Consider the following 16,493-nt stretch of genomic DNA (forward strand, 5'->3'; position numbering starts at 1 on the left):
GAAACAGGGATGAAAGTGATGCACGAGATAGAACGAGAGATGTAATGAGGAGTAGGAGTAGAGGCTTCAACAGCTTCAAATCAAGATCAAATCAAATCAAATCAAATGTATTTGTCACATACACATGGTTAGCAGATGTTAATGCGAGTGTAGCGAAATGCTTGTGCTTGTAGTTCCGACAATGCAGTAATAACCAACGAGTAATCTAACTAACAATTCCAAAACTACTACCTTATACACACAAGTGTAAAGGGATAAAGAATATGTACATAAATATATATGAATGAGTGATGGTACAGAGCGGCATAGGCAAGATGCAGTAGATGGTATCGAGTACAGTATATACATATGAGATGAGTAATGTAGGGTATGTAAACAAAGTCGCATAGTTTAAAGTGGCTAGTGATACATGTATTACATAAAGATGCAGTAGATGATATAGAGTACAGTATATACGTATACATATGAGATGAATAATGTAGGGTATGTAAACATTATATTAAGTAGCATTGTTTAAAGTAGCTAGTGAGGGGCATATATATGTAGATTAAATCTTGCCAGCAGACAGCTGGTAACATACAGTACATCAATCATATGTGTGTATGAATGAGTACGCATACGTGTAAATCCACATACAGCTGCACAATAACATGTGTATCTACTTAATCTGCACCTTCAAATACACACATGCGCATCTGGTGTTTCAACAACTATCCAGTTGTCAACAACTTCCAGAAGGCTCTTAGACATGCAGAGGCCGATCTGGGGTGGTATCTGCTACTCATCTGTCCGTATGGGAGTTGTATTAGGCCTGCAGGATGAAAATACAGTGAACTGCTGGAAAAACGTATGGTTAAGGCTTAACACCCCCTGCTATAATGTGGATAAAGAGTTAATAGTCTATCAGAACACTGAGGCTGTTCTTTAATGGAAGCTAATCAAATATATTCCACTTAGAATCAGGAATTACCCAGTGCAGCTGTTTAGACCCCTTACTCTTTTCAATCTTTACTATGTATGCGGATGACTCAACACGATACACGTCAGCTACTCCAGCGACTGAATTGACTGCAACACTCAACAAAGAGCTGCAGTTAGTTTCAGAGTGGGTAGTAAGGAATAAGTTAGTCCTAAATATTTCTAAAACTTAAAGCATTGTATTTGGGACAAATCATTCACTAAACCCTAAACCGCAAGTAAATCTTGTAATGAATAATGTGGAAATTGAGCAAGTTTAGGTGACTATATTGCTTGGAGTAACCCTAATAAAGCACTGCTCTGCCTTCTTAACAACACTATCAACAAGGCAGGTCCTACAGGCCCTAGTTTTGTCGCACCTGGACCACTGTTCTGTAGTGTGGTCAGGTGCCACAAAGAGGGACTTACAAAATTACAGTTGGCTCAGAACAGGGCAGCATGGCTGGCCCTTAAAAGTACACGGAGAGCTAATATTAATGACATAAGTGTCAGTCTCTCATGGCTCAAAGTGGAAGTGAGATTGACTTCATCACTACTTGTTTTTGTAAGAAGTGTTTTGTCAAGCTGAATGTACCAAACTGTCTGTTTAAACTACTAGCACACAGCTCGAAAACCCAGTCATACCCCACGAGATATGCCCCCAGAGGTCTCTTCACAGTCCCCAAGTCCAGAACAGACTGCGGGAGGCACACAGTACTACATAGAGCCATTACTACATGGAACTCTACTTCACATCAGGTAACTGATGCAAGCAGTAGAATCAGATTTAAAAATCAGGTAAAAATACACCTTATGGAACAGCGGGGACTGTGAAGAGAACACACAAAGGTACAGACACACAGACATACAAGTGCTAGCACACACACACGTACATTGTAATATTGTTGTATGGTGGTATTATACATGTTGTATTGTAGATATGTAGTGCTGTAATAATGTTATATGATGTACTGTTTTATATTCTGTTTTATGTGTAATGGAAGTGCCTTATTGTGTTTGGACCCCAGGAAGAGTAGCTGCCTTGGCAGCAGCTAATGGGGATCCCCAATAAATAAAAACAATACAAATTCAAACATGGTTGGGTTAGGAGCTAAGTAACATTGTATCGCCAGCCTGTAAGCCTATTACAGCAGTTTTTTTGTGGACTGATTTAGAGTGCGCTCCGGTCACGTCCACGTCCACATACAGTGCCTTGCGAAAGTATTCGGCCCCCTTGAACTTTGCAACCTTTTGCCACATTTCAGGCTTCAAACATAAAGATATAAAACTGTATTTTTTTGTGAAGAATCAACAACAAGTGGGACACAATCATGAAGTGGAACGACATTTATTGGATATTTCAAACTTTTTTAACAAATCAAAAACTGAAAAATTGGGCGTGCAAAATTATTCAGCCCCTTTACTTTCAGTGCAGCAAACTCTCTCCAGAAGTTCAGTGAGGATCTCTGAATGATCCAATGTTGACCTAAATAACTAATGATGATACAATCCACCTGTGTGTAATCAAGTATCCGTATAAATGCACCTGCACTGTGATAGTCTCAGAGGTCCGTCAAAAGCGCAGAGAGCATCATGAAGAACAAGGAACACACCAGGCAGGTCCGAGATACTGTTGTGAAGAAGTTTAAAGCCGGATTTGGATACAAAAATATTTCCCAAGCTTTAAACATCCCAAGGTGCACTGTGCAAGCGATAATATTGAAATGGAAGGAGTATCAGACCACTGCAAATCTACCAAGACCTGGCCGTCCCTCTAAACTTTCAGCTCATACAAGGAGAAGACTGATCAGAGATGCAGCCAAGAGGCCCATGATCACTCTGGATGAACTGCAGAGATCTACAGCTGAGGTGGGAGACTGTCCATAGGACAACAATCAGTCGTATATTGCACAAATCTGGCCTTTATGGAAGAGTGGCAAGAAGAAAGCCATTTCTTAAAGATATCCATAAAAAGTGTTGTTTAAAGTTTGCCACAAGCCACCTGGGAGACACACCAAACATGTGGAAGAAGGTGCTCTGGTCAGATGAAACCAAAATTGTACTTTTTGGCAACAATGCAAAACGTTATGTTTGGCGTAAAAGCAACACAGCTCCTCACCCTGAACACACCATCCCCACTGTCAAACATGGTGGTGGCAGCATCATGGTTTGGGCCTGCTTTTCTTCAGCAGGGACAGGGAAGATGGTTAAAATTGATGGGAAGATGGATGGAGCCAAATACAGGACCATTCTGGAAGAAAACCTGATGGAGTCTGCAAAAGACCTGAGACTGGGACGGAGATTTGTCTTCCAACAAGACAATGATCCAAAACATAAAGCAAAATCTACAATGGAATGGTTCAAAAATAAACATATCCAGGTGTTAGAATGGCCAAGTCAAAGTCCAGACCTGAATCCAATCGAGAATCTGTGGAAAGAACTGAAAACTGCTGTTCACAAATGCTCTCCATCCAACCACACTGAGCTCGAGCTGTTTTGCAAGGAGGAATGGGAAACAATTTCAGTCTCTCAATGTGCAAAACTGATAGAGACATACCCCAAGCGACTTACAGCTGTAATCGCAGCAAAAGGTGGCGCTACAAAGTATTAACTTAAGGGGGCTGAATAATTTTGCACGCCCAATTTTTCAGTTTTTGATTTGTTAAAAAAGTTTGAAATATCCAATAAATGTCGTTCCACTTCATGATTGTGTCCCACTTGTTGTTGATTCTTCACAAAAAAATACAGTTTTATATCTTTATGTTTGAAGCCTGAAATGTGGCAAAAGGTCGCAAAGTTCAAGGGGGCCGAATACTTTCGCAAGGCACTGTAGTTATCCAGCTCTCCTCCTACAGGGAGGAGGTGAGGGCCCTCGGAGTGTGGTGTCAGGAAAATAACCTCACACTCAACGTCAACAAAACTAAGGAGATGATTGTGGACTTCAGGAAACAGCAGAGGGAACACCCCCCTATCCACATCGATGGAACAGTAGTGGAGAGGGTAGCAAGTTTTAAGTTCCTCGGCATACACATCACAGACAAACTGAATTGGTCCACTCACACAGACAGCATCGTGAAGAAGGCGCAGCAGCACCTCTTCAACCTCAGGAGGCTGAAGAAATTCGGTTTGTCACCAAAAGCACTCACAAACTTCTACAGATGCACAATCGAGAGCATCCTGGCGGGCTGTATCACCGCCTGGTACGGCAACTGCTCCGCCCACAACCGTAAGGCTCTCCAGAGGGTAGTGAGGTCTGCACAACGCATCACCGGGGGCAAACTACCTGCCCTCCAGGACACCTACACCACCCGATGTTACAGGAAGGCCATAAAGATCATCAAGGACATCAACCACCCGAGCCACTGCCTGTTCACCCCGCTATCATCCAGAAGGCGAGGTCAGTACAGGTGCATCAAAGCTGGGACCGAGAGACTGAAAAACAGCTTCTATCTCAAGGCCATCAGACTGTTAAACAGCCACCACTAACATTGAGTGGCTGCTGCCAACACATTGACACTGACATTGACTCAACTCCAGCCACTTTAATAATGGGAATTGATGGGAAATGATGTAAATATATCACTAGCCACTTTAAACAATGCTACCTTATATAATGTTACTTACCCTACATTATTCATCTCATATGCATACGTATATACTGTACTCTATATCATCGACTGCATCCTTATGTAATACATGTATCACTAGCCACTTTAACTATGCCACTTTGTTTACATACTCACCTCATGTATATACTGTACTCGATACCATCTACTGTATCCTGCCTATGCTGCTCTGTACCATCACTCATTCATATATCCTTATGTACATATTCTTTATCCCCTTACACTGTGTATAAGACAGTAGTTTTGGAATTGTTAGTTAGATTACTTGTTGGTTATTACTGCATTGTCGGAACTAGAAGAACAAGCATTTCGCTACACTCGCATTAACATCTGCTAACCATGTGTATGTGACAAATAAAATTTGATTTGATTTAGTTATTACAATGTTCTATGTCGTGGGTTGTTTTCCTAATAGGCCTATCTGTATTCATTAGCCGGTTATGTGATATTATGTCTTGATATCTTGAAATATATTAGGTTTTGGTCATTGTTTGATAACTATTTGGACGTGTTGAGATGTAATTTATAAGTGCACGCACCAGCTGGATAACTATGTGGACGTGACTGCCACGCGCTCCCTAAATCAGTCCACTAACAATCTGGTGGTGGTGAGTAGGCCTGGGCAACAGGTCGGCGACACGATGTGTCTTAACTTCTAAATTAACGATGTTAACATTTCTACTCGCATTTGATCTTTTGGATAATAACTATGGGACATGATTAGTGATAAGATTATACGTGTGCATGCTAGCAACATGAACCAACATTAGCAAACATTTGCAATCTGTGTTTGGATTAATTCTGCGTTAGGAGCTGGGCTTTTAACAAGTTGAGGTGCCCATTTTCGGGAGCGTTAGGCTGGAGTGACACGGTGATTCTTATGAAGTACAACCAAACTTTTTTATTATACCTCCTTACATCATATAAATACACAATATTGGAAAATCCAGATCTTACAGAGCATGGCCTGGTATTGAGTAAATACCTAAGTAAGCGCTTCAATATGAGGGCAGTGATAGAGTCAATCCCAGCATGTACTGCTGACTGCTAATGAGGTTACTCAGACCAGCCCTTTCCAGCCACAGATATATAGGAGATCAATATATTTGATCAGACAATGGTGCAGAGGCTGTTTATCCCAGACTGAGCTGTTCTGGTAAGGCTACCAGAGCATTAGATCACTGCAGTGAGTCAGTAGATGGATGTCAGCCAGCAGGGATACACCCTAAGACAGGAACTCAACACCCAACAACACTCACCAGAGAACTCATGTACTATAACAGCAGAGCTTTTAATCAGCATACACAACGTCGCTACATACTGATGCATAATTCAAACTAGTGTATAATATCTATCTGTGGATATTTCAAAGAGTTTCGTCAAGAAAGTGTGCAACATACTTTGCACTGAAAACAATGATTTTCTATTAGATTGTGGATTTGGGGGATTGTTGCGAGACACATAACAAGTAAGTAGAGAATAAACATGTCAATATCCAGCCAAGTGTAAAGGTTATTATACTGCTTACTGCTTACAGGTCAGCTGATCACTCACATGGCTTATGAGTAACTTGCATCTCTTATGATGGACAGAGAGAGCTGGAGGATAGAGAGAGGAAGAGAGGGAGTCATTCTTTAGAGATCACAGACAGACAGGACACAGATATCACAGACAGGACACAGACATAGTGAAGACCAAGTTGTTAATAACACATAGGCCTGGCAATTCTGATAGCTGCAGAGGATTTTTTAAACCTATTTTTAACACTAAACATTCAGCCATAAAAAGGTTAATTACGCCCATGAGTATTCCTTTAAATACAGAGGCCACTCCAAACGAACATGTGTTCCTGCCACACCAACCTTGATGACAGCGAGGCGAAATGAAAACCATTTTCATATACTATCAGCATCTACAATAGGTTTATTTGCACTGTTGAAAACCACAACAAAACTAAAGCAACAGACCTAACGCTGAACTATGGTTCAACTGTATACAGCAAAGTCTATAATGGTATAGGTATTACTTTCCAGATGTGTGAATTCATGATCGGCACAGCTTAAATGTACATTTATCTCCACGATACAGGTCCCTGAGAGTGCGTGTGTGTGAGCATGTGTTTACAGTAGCCAAGTGTTCAATACTTTTATACGAGTGTGCTTGTTTGAGTGTACTGTGTGCAGAGCACCTGACTCAAATCATGCACATTGCGCATTGAAATGTGAACAAGTTTTCCAGTGGGCTGGTGGGGACTGGAGACAGATTTTTAGTTACTCTTGAATGTCTCCCTATGTAAACAGCTACCATAGAGAAAAACAACAGTGTTATTGTGCATGGAGAAGATGTCCTCCTCCGCAGCAGAACAGTATATGACCAGAGCATTAATGAGACTCTAGACCCTGTGGCTCCAGTCTAAAAGCAGGCCCTGGGGCAGAGGCCCACCTGTCTATCAATGCAGGCCCCTCACCTATCAGGTTGAACAGATATACTCTCATACAGCTTGGCTCTCTGCTATTACTGTCCCAGTACCCTTAAATGGCCTCGTTATCTCCTTGGACAGTAAAATTATTATATCATATTCCTCACTGTGGATATTAGAGAAGTGGGAGAAGAAGAAGAATTGGCTAGAGTACATCATCTTAGGAATGCATGGCCCCTGTCAAAATACAATGAAACCTTCTATCACCTTACAGTATATAACAAAAACACTGAATAACAACATGGCCTGAAAAATTTATCTGACTCGCCCTCAGATGAGCTTCCCTATCTAACCTTGGCAAGCAGCCATTCTTCCTGGTCAGTAATGCGGCATCAGGCACTCAAATATTCCTTGAGATATCAACAGACGGAAAGAGAGAACCATCTAGAAAACAAAATAATGGATTTAGCTGTCAGGAGATCTCACTGACGCACACTGGAAGTTCAGAGGGCTGGGAAGATGATAGATCAGTTAACACACTCTACAGTATCCCTCTGGATTGTCTGTAAAGACAACGATAACGGTCATTGGAGTTTATATGATGCCATAACTTGTTTGATGTTGGCCATGCACTGTATTTTAAATCACCACAGAATCCTAGGGAGAAACATACAGGCAGTCAATCAGACAATAACAACAGAATTCTGCCGTTATAGTTCCACAAGCACAGTCAAATACAGACACACGCTTATGTTAATCTTTAGAGAGCCTGGAGGAGAAAGTGATAGTCAGGCCATAAGGTCTCAGAAGACCCCAACCTGCTGTGCATAATCCACTCATCCATTATGTAAATAAGACATTTTAATTGTATCTTATCAGCATTCAGCCAGTATAGCTGTTGCAATGTGTCATTACATGCATATGGATTCTAAAATGTCACCTTTTTACACGTCAGCTGAAAATACAGTGCATTCGGAAAGTATTCAGGCCCCTCTGGAACAGGTTTTCATCAAGGACCTCTCTGTTCTTTGCTCCATTCATCTTCGTCTCGATTCTGACCAGTTTCCCAGTCCCTGCCGCTGAAAAACATCCCCAAAGCATGATGCTGCCACCACCATGATTCACCGCAGGGATGGTGCCAGGTTTCCTGCAGAAGTGACGCTTGGCATTCAGCCAAATTGTTCAATCTTGGTTTCATTAGACCAGATAATCTTGTTTCTCATGGTGTGAAAGTCTTTAGGTGCCTTTTGGCAAACTCCAAGCGGGCTGTCATGGGCCTTTTACTGAGGAGTGGCTTCCGTCTGGCCACTACAATAAAGGCCTGATTGGTGGAGTGCTGCAGAGAGGGTTGTCCTTCTGGAAGGTTCTCCCATCTCCACAGACGAACTCTGGAGCTCTGTCAGAGTGACCATCGGGTTCTTGGTCACCGCCCTGAAAAAGTCTCAAAGCAAAGGGTCTGAATACTTCTGTTTTAATTTTGGGGTATTGTGTGTGTACATTGATAAATAAAATGCTTTATTTAATAAATTTTAGAATAAGGCTGTAACGTAACAAAATGTGGAAAAAGTCAAGGGGTCTGAATACTTTCTGAATGCACTGTAGATATGATTTATTACAGACCAAATTGGTATATTATTGTATACAATGTTTTATTATTTCAAGCTTCTCCATATAATGTATGTTAAGTATATATATAAAACAATTGAGGTATACATTGAAGCAACGGTTTTGTTTGATTAGGCTTGATTAGTACTGATTAGGATATTGAGAAACAATAATCACATATGGCATGGTATTACTGCTCACTTTCAGCAGTTTAATACTGTCTGACACAAAGCTGCAGTTGGATGGTAAACAAACAACAATTAGAATTGTGTTCTTGCCAGCATCTACCAACGTCCCCATTTCCCAACACAGTAAAGCATTCATCCTTATACCAAAGATGAAAGAATTATGATGGTTCACCGGTTTGAGAAAACTAACAGACAGATCAGAATACATTGTGCACTAATGAAACAATCAACCAACAGAAAGATGGAGAAATACAGTAGCCAATCGCATGGCTTCAAACTAAAGGGCACTTGTGCTAGCGGAACGCAACATTTGTGTTTGTCGCTCAGAATCTAATCTAGTGTCTTATCATTTTTTCCACTGGCAACACACACAGTTCATTACACTAAGAACAACATCACTTCCAAGAATTATCTTATTTTGGGGGTCACTTTCAAGATGCTCCTCATTCACTGTAAAAACCCAATCGTAAAGGTACAGTCATTCTGAAAAGTATTTTGTCTCTCATGGCTAACTACCAGGAAGTTTGAAAAGACAGGCTGAGTGGGCAGGGATCTTATATTCATGAGTTTGCCTTGACTGACAGCTCTTTGAAATGTCAAGCAACTTGGATGCAGTGAGCAGTTTTGGAATGAAATCGTCTCAAGCAAATTTGGTGATACACAAAGCAGCTCAAACAATATTGAAATTGCATCAATTAAATACATTTTTATTATACATCTCCCATTTGGCATGTCTTATGATGTCGTTCACAGCACCGCTGACTGATGTGTTGACTTGACAACTGCGTCTTAGTTTTGAACGACCCTTCCTCCTCTTTTGTTCCTTGCTGGCTGAAGACCAGGCTAGCCAGTAAATAGCTAACACCAGACACATGAAGACCTAGCTATCCAGTTACTAGCTAACACCAGACACATGAAGACCTAGCTAGCCAGTAACTAGCTAACACCAGACACATGAAGACCTAGCTAGCCAGTAACTAGCTAACACCAGATACATGAAGACCTACCTAGCCAGTATCTAGCTAACACCAGACACATGAAGACCTAGCTAGCCAGTAACTAGCTAACACCAGACACATGAAGACCTACGTAGCCAGTATCTAGCTAACACCAGACACATGAAGACCTAGCTTGCAGTATCTAGCTAACACCAGACACATGAAGACCTAGCTAGCCAGTAACTAGCTAACACCAGACACATGAATACCTAGCTAGCCAGTAACTAGCTAACACCAGACACATGAAGACCTAGCTAGCCAGTAACTAGCTAACACCAGACACATGAAGACCTAGCTAGCCAGTAACTAGCTAACACCAGACAAAGATGAAAGAGAAACATAAGTATCTTTGCCATAGATGAATAGGGTAAACTTTTAATTATATTTGCTGACACCCAGCAGTCAAATTTTGCCACCAGTAGAATAGCTATCTAGCTTTATAAACCACAGCCCTCTGCAAACACGCCTTCTCAGATGTTGGTTACACAGTGGTATTTATTTAAAATAGCTAAGAGACTATCATATTACCATTAGTGTATTAAAATGATAGTTAAGGCGATGCCACCTTGGCCCCTTAATAATGGATCCAAGTGTTTAACATGGGGAAGGGGACCAGTAACTTTACAATCAAACTTTATCAATGTAGAAGCAGCAGTAATTGATCATACTTGGTCATCATACTTTGATCTGGTTTCCTTAAAATATTATCCAATATCATGAGCTACATGATTGTGACTGTTCATTGTGACCTTTAAGTAAAAGCGTTACTTTGAGTGGACTGACGCATCACTTCCCAATACTGGTTGACTAAGGACCCCAATCCGGCAACTCTCAGCAGTCTGTTGAAGATGACTCCAGGCTGTACAGAATGCAGGGAGCTGGGTCTGCTCTGATACAGAGGGGCATGCAGAGTGTGAAGGTGTACTGTAACGTGATGTGTATATAACAGGGATGTAGGCAACATAAAGTACAGTAGTTGGGACGTGCATATTGCAAAAGCTCTAAAGATGTAGATCATTCTGTTTTGTGGATGAAATGAGGACAGATAGCACCGTATCTTGTCATGAGCTTATTGAAATGTATCCCTGTGAGCGGCATTCCACAGCAGCTGGAGTCATTTCTAGGTTTTTAACCACTTCTGTGCAGGCCAGAGTATAGGCATTCATGATGAGTACATACAGTAGGGTTTGGTTGGGCAAATGATGCAACCATTAAAGCAGCTATTACTCTAAACGAATGCATAATGCGGGGAAATATGTGTGGTCTGTCCACAGGAATGGAGAGAACCGTAGAGACAGTCAGTCATTACCTCCATGAATCAAGTGAGAGTAGGATGGTGGTACATTTTTCATCTCTCTGTGAGAGAAAGAGAGAGAGTGAGAGAAAGCGTGTGTGTGTGTGTGTGTGTGTGTGTGTGTGTGTGTGTGTGTGTGTGTGTGTGTGTGTGTGTGTGTGTGTGTGTGTGTGTGTGTGTGTGTGTGTACGTGCGTGCGTATGTGAGCAGACAGACAGGGCAAGGCTGACTGAGGCAGACTCCCTGTGGGTTAACACCTGTTTCTGCAGTACAGGAGACAACACAGACTTCTCCATCCATCTCACCGACACAACCCCACTGAGGACAACACTGCTGCTCTACAAGGAATACAGATGGGACAGTCAGACAATGGTATTAGTCAATTCACACTGAACTTGTCCTTTGATTTAGGGGCTTTGGATAGTTTGATGAGGACGAGGTGAGAAGAGGATAGTAGCGTACTCTTCTCTTCACTACTGGCATTTCTCTGCTGTTACATTTCTCTGCTGTGGAAGATCTGTGTGTAAGGGCAATTCCAGCATTATGGGCCTTATATTTGCATGCAAAATCCCAACGTTAATGTCTCACAGAACGGACAAACAAAATATAAATTAAAGTTTGGAGGGGTGTGTCTATAGTACCCCTTGGGGGATTGTATACTTAGTCAATTCACACTGAACTTGTCCTTTGATTTAGGGGCTTTGGATAGTTTGATGAGGACGAGGTGAGAAGAGGATAGTAGCGTACTCTTCTCTTCACTACTGGCATTTCTCTGCTGTTACATTTCTCTGCTGTGGAAGATCTGTGTGTAAGGGCAATTCCAGCATTATGGGCCTTATATTTGCATGCAAAATCCCAACGTTAATGTCTCACAGAACGGACAAACAAAATATAAATTAAAGTTTGGAGGGGTGTGTCTATAGTACCCCTTGGGGGATTGTATACCCTAGAAAGCGGACGTCTAAATACTAGCATGTTGGAGAAATAAAGCAAATAAGAATGGATATGGATATTACATGAAATGGACAAGCTTTTAGGCCAGACTGAATATATTAGCAAAAGTCTGTGAGTTTGTAAGTCTTAGGTCAAAATAGGGCCAACTACCCTGCCATTCAGGTCCTCTACATCAGGTCTGGGAAATCGTTAAAGACTCCAGCCACCCAAACCATTGACTGTTCTCTCTGCTTTCACATGGCAAGTGGTACCGGTGCATCAGATCTGACACCAACAGGCTCCTGAACAGCTTCTATCCTCTAGCCATAAGACCAGTAAATAGCTAACAAAATGGCTACACGGACTGAGTTGACACTATTATTTCTATTTTTGAACTCTCTATGCTCACTCACAGGACTCGACTCATTCACGCACACTGACACGCCAACACACACATAACATACACACACACACACATTTATACTGACTCTACACACAGGCACACACATACAATCTTCATTTACACTGCTGCTTGTCTGTTTATCATACATCCTGATGCTCCAACCAAGCCAAGCATCACACAGTTCTTCTCTCTTAACTCCCTTTCCCCTCTGTGTCTCATTCACTCAATTGCATTCCGGCCGCTAAGTGCACACACAAAAACTCCCATTAGGACTACAGAAATAAATGCCTATAAAACCGTATCTAACTGGTGGGATACACAAGCTACTGTATATTCCTTACCAAATGACAACAGTTTTATCACAAATAAAAAATTGACCGGTTGATTGAAGTAGGAAATATGTGTTCCAACAACCAGCTGCAGTTTTGGAGTAATTGTCTCCCATCTCTTTTCTGCTTAGGCTAATTTGCGAATGGCTAGTGCCATTTAGAATTGGTTAGCCTAGGCTACAACCCCCATTAACATGAACAGGTTCCACTTGAAATATGCAAAAACTTTAGTTTGATGAAGACAAAGAGCATATTTTCATCAATCATAAAGCATATGCCTACTCAGCAAACAGATGTTATGGCTGTAATTCATCACCAAGCAGTGTTCAATGTGGAGCTGTTAATCCATTTAGAAAATTCGAAAGAATCGACAGAATAAACTAAATCCAACATCTGTATTGGGAAAAGAAGACTGAAAAAGTTGTCTTTCAAATCACCAAATTGAGCCCCATTTCAAATTATTCTCTTTGAGAATCACTTTTCCAGATGCGAGATGCGCATCACTGTGAACTTGAACCTTTTTTCATTTGATTAAAATATTCTGTTATATTTTATTCTTTTTTTTATTATTATTATCGTAACAATTGCACCGATGTGGTCAAATTATATATAGCCGGTTAAGATATGTTGTATGAATTAACAATGGAAATACAATTTTAAAAAATTTGAACAATTATTTAATTATTAGGCCTACTATCACAATTTTACACATCTTTTTTTCCATTCTAACAAGCAGTTCCTTCATTCCACGCACATGTGTGTACGACTGGGCATACATTTATGCACACTCTCAAGCAAATGTACATTTTACGTAGTTTGTGCCTACGCATTATTTTTATAACCCTTATTTTACCAGGTAAGTTGACTGAGAACACATTCTCATTTACAGCAACGACCTGGGGAATAGTTACAGGGGAAAGGAGGGGGGATTAATGAGCCAATTGTAAGCTGGGGATGATTAGGTGACCATGATGGTATGAAGGCCAGATTGGGAATTTAGCCAGGACACCAGGGTTAATACCCCTCCTCTTACGATAAGTGCCATGGGATCTTTAGTGACCACAGAGAGTCAGGACACCCATTTAACATCCCATCCAAAAGATGGCACCCTACCCAGGGCAATGTCTCCAATGTCTCCTACAGGAAAGGGTGCTTCCTACTGGCCCTCCACCACCTCTTCCAGCAGCATCTGGTCTCCCCTCCAGGACTAACCCTGTTTAGCTTCAGAAGCAAGCCAGCAGTGGGATTAAGGGTGGTTATTGATAAATGAGGCCCCTGGATTGTACAATATTTGCACATTATTCTTTTTAAAATGCTTCAAGCTCTGTCAAGTTGGTTGTTGATCATTGCTAGACAGTCATTTTCAAGTTTTGCCCTAGATTTTCAAGCCGATTTCAGTCAAAACTGTAATTAGGTCACTCAGGAACATTCACTGTCATCTTGGTAAGCAGCTTCAGTCTATATTTGGCCTTGTTTTTAGGTTATTGTTCTTGCTGAAAGGTGAATTTGTCTCCTAGTGCCTGTTGGAAATCAGACTGAACCAGATTTTATTTTAGGATTTTGCCTGTGCTTAGATCTATTCTGTTTTTTTTAATCAACAAAATAAACTCCCTTGCCGATGACAAGCATAACAAATAACACGCAGCCACCACCATGCTTGAAAGCATGAAGAGTGGTACTCAGTGATGTGTTGTGTTGGATTTGCCCCAAACACTTTGCATCCTGGGAGAGAGAGGAGGGACACATGGCTGATGAAAGAGGAATCACCCACCAGGAGTAGAGGTCACCGTCAACCCAGAGTTAATTTCGGCAACAAAAATAGTGACAAAAATATTTGGCAAACCTATTTTTCAGTGGCAATTGACTAAATAGACCCAGACCAAAACGAGGCAAAATTACCCCTGTAACTAATATCTGACAATTAATTAGAATGGACAAGAGTTTTTTGAGAGAATGAGAGCTTTTCAGTGAAAAGCACAATTAATATTAGCAGCACAGATGCACAGCACAGTTCTGTTCAGCAGTGGGAAGGACCCAACCGGTACACACAGCCTAGCCTACATCAGCTGGTGAGCTGCAGAGGAGCAGCGATGAGTGTGGGCAGACAGGCAGGCTTCACTCTGGCTCCGCCTCCGCTTACACATATCACCAAGGCAACTCTCCTGCTACTCCGTAGCTAACTACTCACCACCAGCCTTCTAGTTAGATACCCTTTGCCTGGTTAAGAAACACAAGCTTCTTTATAAAATTAAAAACAATAGCAGCATTAACTTTAATAGTAAAACAACAGTTTAGATGTTTTTCTCTCCCTTGAGTAAAGAAAGGTTTTTGAATATGTAGTCTCGTACATTCCCTTTGGCAGGTTCTGTAGCCAACGTACTACCCAAGTTTCCCTCTTTTATCCTCAGAGAAAACAGCTTGATTCTAGCCATTACTGTTCAAAAGATACGACCCATAATACCGGCACAACATTTTCTTCTTTCTATTATGCATTGCCGGGCCACATTTTACATTCATAAAGCATATACCAGGTGTTCTAAAAATAGGATATATAGGATATAGCAACTTGACACAAACAGTCATAAAGCCTGTTTTTGCTATGTAAAGCATTGTGTTAGGCTACTATTGTCAAGTGCTTGCTGTTAGTGAGTGAAATAGTGAGACAAGGCACAAGACAACAATGATGAAAGACTCTCAGCTGGGAGTTGACTATGACTGACAGACAGTAGATAAGAGCCATATAGGCAAGTCAAAGTCCTCATATCCACTGTTCAGTGTGAGATGACAGAACAACACAGTGAATCACTGTCATATGCCTGAGTTTCTAGGGCCACAGTTTAAGTTATATGAAGGCATTATAACCAAAACTGTCATGTGAAATGACACTGCAATAAAGAGTAGTGTGTCACATTTTTTTTAGTTTAAATTAGGTTATAGCAGGGCATTTCAATGTAAAATGCTGCATGAGCACTAACATGTGAAGTTCATAGGAGCACATCAAATTTGATGTAAAAATTAAAGCTAAGAGTTTTATATTTTTGAGAAATGAATATATATATATATATATATATATATATATATATATATATATATATATATATATATATATATACATATTTCAACAATTTTCCATCCTAAAAATGTGGAAAAAGCAAAGACTATGATTTCTGGTCCAACAGATGGAAAAGGGGACTTAGAAAACATCCAGCAGAAAAGTATTAAAATTATATTTTCACACTCTGAAGTCGAAATAACACCCTGAAATTGTGCACATTATGTTAATGTAAGAGCTGTTTGAAGGAAATGCCTGGAATTTCAGCCTGTTCAGGTGTGATAAAACTTCTGGCCCACATCATGACGTCACAATGTGATCTGACTTAATTCATCTGGGTAGGAGGGTGGGCTCTAGACAATCATATCAGCCAATCAGGGATGTGTATGTAAATATATTCAAATCTGTTTCCTAACGCCCACACGATCAGACTGAGCATTTCAAGGGCCAAATTAGGCTCAGGGAAATACATTAATTTTTTTTAAATGTGAGTTTTTTTATTAAATAAACACACCCAGTGATTTATTAGACATGCAGTGAAGGTTTAAAAATACAATTACAAACACTGCATGGGAGCTTTAAAAGCTATTAGAAATGCATCAAGACAATAATGTTGAAGACCCCTGCCAACCAACTCAAATAAAGGTAGACCTACCAATTAGTTATAGTGTTTCTACTGAAAACAACTT

At 40.7% G+C, this 16,493-nt stretch overlaps 2 protein-coding genes across 2 annotated transcripts in view; one reads left to right on the forward strand and one right to left on the reverse strand.

Annotated features, from left to right (window-relative positions):
* LOC139416237 (membrane-associated guanylate kinase, WW and PDZ domain-containing protein 1-like) overlaps nucleotides 1–16,493 on the reverse strand; it is a 215,691-nt gene that overhangs the window by 187,222 nt on the left and 11,976 nt on the right. The gene's annotated exons all lie outside the window — the stretch shown is intronic.
* The window catches only part of LOC139416238 (renin-like), a 66,436-nt gene continuing 55,797 nt past the window's right edge, over nucleotides 5,855–16,493 (forward strand). Inside the window, exons 1-2 of the mRNA XM_071164669.1 lie at nucleotides 5,855–6,051; nucleotides 11,362–11,459. Coding sequence (XP_071020770.1) covers nucleotides 11,457–11,459 — 3 coding nt within the window. The 5' untranslated portion in view covers nucleotides 5,855–6,051; nucleotides 11,362–11,456. The remainder of the gene's footprint in view (nucleotides 6,052–11,361; nucleotides 11,460–16,493) is intronic.

Source organism: Oncorhynchus clarkii, chromosome 9, assembly GCF_045791955.1.
Source record: "Oncorhynchus clarkii lewisi isolate Uvic-CL-2024 chromosome 9, UVic_Ocla_1.0, whole genome shotgun sequence".
NCBI classification, from domain to species: Eukaryota; Metazoa; Chordata; class Actinopteri; order Salmoniformes; family Salmonidae; genus Oncorhynchus; species Oncorhynchus clarkii.